General features: G+C 31.9%; 1 protein-coding gene across 1 annotated transcript; it reads right to left on the reverse strand.

The window, feature by feature from the left end:
• Positions 1-1,735: 1,735 nt before the first annotated feature.
• LOC144998500 (calmodulin-like protein 3) lies at positions 1,736-2,502 on the reverse strand. The gene has a single exon (XM_078958247.1). It carries the CDS (start codon positions 2,320-2,322, stop codon positions 1,867-1,869), a length of 456 nt encoding a protein of 151 aa, XP_078814373.1. The 5' UTR covers positions 2,323-2,502; the 3' UTR covers positions 1,736-1,866.
• Positions 2,503-3,555: the final 1,053 nt, after the last annotated feature.

Below are 3,555 nucleotides of genomic sequence, written 5' to 3' on the forward strand. Positions count from 1 at the left end.
TGATTTTAGGTGATTTTTGGGAGCTTTTGAAGATTACTAATCATTGATAACACTTTTGATTTCCATTTGTAAGCATTAAACATTTCTAATTCCATTTTTATTTTTTGTTGACTTGTTCTTAGCCATGTGTGGCTAAGAAACCCTAATTTCTAGTTCTTGTTCAATACATGTTGATTGTTGGACTTGAAGCATATGACTTGATATTTGATTTATGCTTATATTCTAGTGATTATATATGTTCTTGTTTAAACTAGAATCTTTGAATTTGATCTATGTTTGATTGGCCACTTATATGAATTGAATTCTTGTGTAGTTAATTAACTTTTAGGACACCTAATCGTTCTATAAAATTAATGTTTGGTAACAAACAATACGTTTCCTTATTGTAGAACATATATCACATGTTTTCACACTTCCGAGCGTATGAGAAGAAATGAATATTGCTGGGAAGCTTGAACAAAACTTAATGCAATTTTTCAATACAATCTAAGAGTGTGTTTAAATTGAATTAGTAAAACTATGTCTAGTTAAAGAGCGTGTTTTGGTCAGATAATTTGGCAAGCGAGAGGTATTAGAGTGTGTTAATATCTTTCAGTACCAACTTAGAATAACAATCATGAATTACATCAAGTCATAATCAAGTTAAACAACAACATTGATAACTAGAACTAGAACCATTTCAATAACTTATTTACAAATCTATTTCATTTTCTGCATGTTTTCAAAGTAGATTGTTATTTACATTATTTCATTTTTTGCATACAAACCCCCCTTTTTTGTGACTAACGTACATTGCGTAAGAATGTATAGACTTTTGTCCCGTATCTCTGAGGATCGACCCTACTTACATTGTACTACTTTTTAGTGCAATAAAGCAGTGTATTTGGAGTCTATTGGTACCTCTCTCATTTGTTGGGTTTGACACACCTAACAGTAGGCAAAAACTATGTGTGGTTTTGAGTCCATATGCAAAAGTTACAAACAAAACAATTTTCAATGCAAATAAGCGCGTTACGTACGCGACGCCTTTTTGTAAGGTACACTACTCGTTTTCCACTCGGTAACTTCATTTTGAGCTTTCTTTCTCATTAAAATATCCTATCAGATGAAGATGATGTGGAGTGGTGGGGAGTGGAAAATGGTGTGACACAAATGTAACATGCTTATATGGTGTGGTGGTGTGATACCTAACCCTATAATTTGTAGCAAATTACTACCTAACATAATAAATTAGGAAAAAAGCTTTGTTTCAGCTTATATAAAATTGATTATATGGCATGAAATAATTAAACAACTAAAGAGAGATTTGTTTATAAATGTTAAAAGTGATTATTGTGACTTCAAGTCACAATAATCAAATAATTCATTGTAAAATACACATTTAAACTTGTTATGACTTTTGTAGTTTAAATTATGAGATATTAAATTTTTTTGTTAGAAGTTGTTAAAGCACGTCCGAACACCTTTATGCATTTATCTTTTGTAATTAATGATAAAGTCGAACTCAAGTGATTTTCAATTATAATGAAAAAATAAAAATTCCAAACCAGTGGAAAATAAAGCAAAAATCATCAAGTATTGAATTAAGCTACATAAAGAGTTATCAAAACGATAGTTCAAGACATGTATTCAAATGTAAAGATCATAAAAGATGTTTTAAAAACAACACTTTTAGGGGGTTCAAGCGACAACGTTAACAACTTAACATCAAAGTTAACACACGAATAGTATGGAATCTAAAAAGTAATATATAAACTTATATATTAATGAATAATTGTTAAGATCAAGGCTGAATATCTGTACAATGTTCAATAAAAGAGAATTAAATCAGAGAAAGAAATAAAACTAATTTAATTCGATGAATAATCAAGTCTCCAAACCCGCAAAACCACCGGCTTTCATCATTTGCTTGAACTCTTTAAAGTTAACCATTCCATCACCATCTTCATCGACCTTCTTGATCATGAGCCTACACTCCTCAACGGTTCGACCTTGCCTTAACCCGAGAGAACCCAATACAGATCTAAGCTCTTCCACAGTGATGAACCCATCCCTATTTTGATCAAACACATTAAACGCTTCTCTCATATCCTCTTCCTCATCCCTCTCCCCTAATATCGTCTGATAAAGCTCACCAAACTCTTCCATGTCAACAAACCCATCCTTATTGACATCGATTTTTTCAATCATTTGGGCAAGATCATCATCTGGTATATATATCCCAAGGTTTTCTAGAGAGTTTGCTAGTTCTTGCCTTGTGATCTTTCCATCACCATTGCGATCAAACATTTGGAAAACACGACGTAGTTCAGCTGGATCCATCTTGGATGGAAATAACACGTTAATTAAATTGTGTTGAACGTGTTTAACGATTTATAAGGGAAATTATTAACGACCAAAGGGGAAAGAGAGGGATTAACAAAGATAAGTATGGTTTACCAAGAACATAATTATGATATGAAAAGTTACGGGGTAAGAAAAAAAAGAGAAGAAAAATATGCCAAAATGGTTACAAAGGTAGAGTAGAGGGTTTATTGAGGAGGAATTGGTAAAACTGACGGGGTTTGTGGTTGAGAATAAAGTAAGGAGAAAATATATGAGGGACAATTTGTGGACATCCTCGAATTTCGTTAAATGTTATTTTGTTTGTTTGGTAAATAATATTGTAGCCAATTTGCTATTTTCAAAATTTCATACTCAACAAAAAGAATTTAGAATAAATTACAGTTTTGGTGTCTGTGGTATGCATTTATCTCTAGCTTTAATCATGGTTTTGAAAAATTGATGTCAATGATCCTTACAATTAAGAAATTCATCACGGTTGGTGATCCTCTGTTAATCCATCTTCGTTAAATACTTATAAACTGACCATTATACATCTCCTTTGGTCTTTTAAGTTATTTTGTTATTTTATAAACTTAAGGGGTATTTATATTATTTACATGAAAAATAGAATTGAGGGGTCATTTCTTTTATTTACATAAAAAGCATAAACTCTAAATTCTTCCTTTGAGCCCTCGTCAAATAAAAGTCTAGAATCAAAATTAACGTGGTTCCTTAACCAACGTTCAACCAGATCGATAAAAGTATAGTTTTAAAAATCGGACCACGACGGTCGGTTCGATCAATTGAAGCGGGAACCGTTCTTGTTTCCGGTTTTTTATCTAAAAAAATTCGCTTGTTTGCAATTAGTGCCAACCGACCGATTTGCCAAAAAAATTGGTTCAACCGGACCGGTTAGACCTTTAAAAACAACAATATTTATAAATATATGTATTATATTTTTAAAAACATCTGCAAAAGTGACTTTAGAATAAAAAAATGTTTCGAGTAATCAACTTTTAACTTATTAGTAGACCTGACAATTTGTGTATTCGTGTCATGAAAACGTGTCAGCTACGAAGTTGACATGAAAGGATTACACGATGAGAAATAAGCTTTATCTCAATTTTTAAGATGTATTCGTATCGTGTCTCACACAGATTCGTGTCTTGGTGTCTGAAATTGTCAGGTTTACTTATTAGCTAAGTCACAGGTAGCCGTTAAAATTACTGA

This window comes from Lactuca saligna, chromosome 5, assembly GCF_052625555.1.
Source record: "Lactuca saligna cultivar CGN05327 chromosome 5, ASM5262555v1, whole genome shotgun sequence".
Taxonomy (NCBI): domain Eukaryota; kingdom Viridiplantae; phylum Streptophyta; class Magnoliopsida; order Asterales; family Asteraceae; genus Lactuca; species Lactuca saligna.

Excerpts from the sequence above, each read along its gene's own strand:
- LOC144998500 (XM_078958247.1), bottom strand. The coding sequence starts at position 2,322 with ATGGATCCAGCTGAACTACGTCGTGTTTTCCAAATGTTTGATCGCAAT.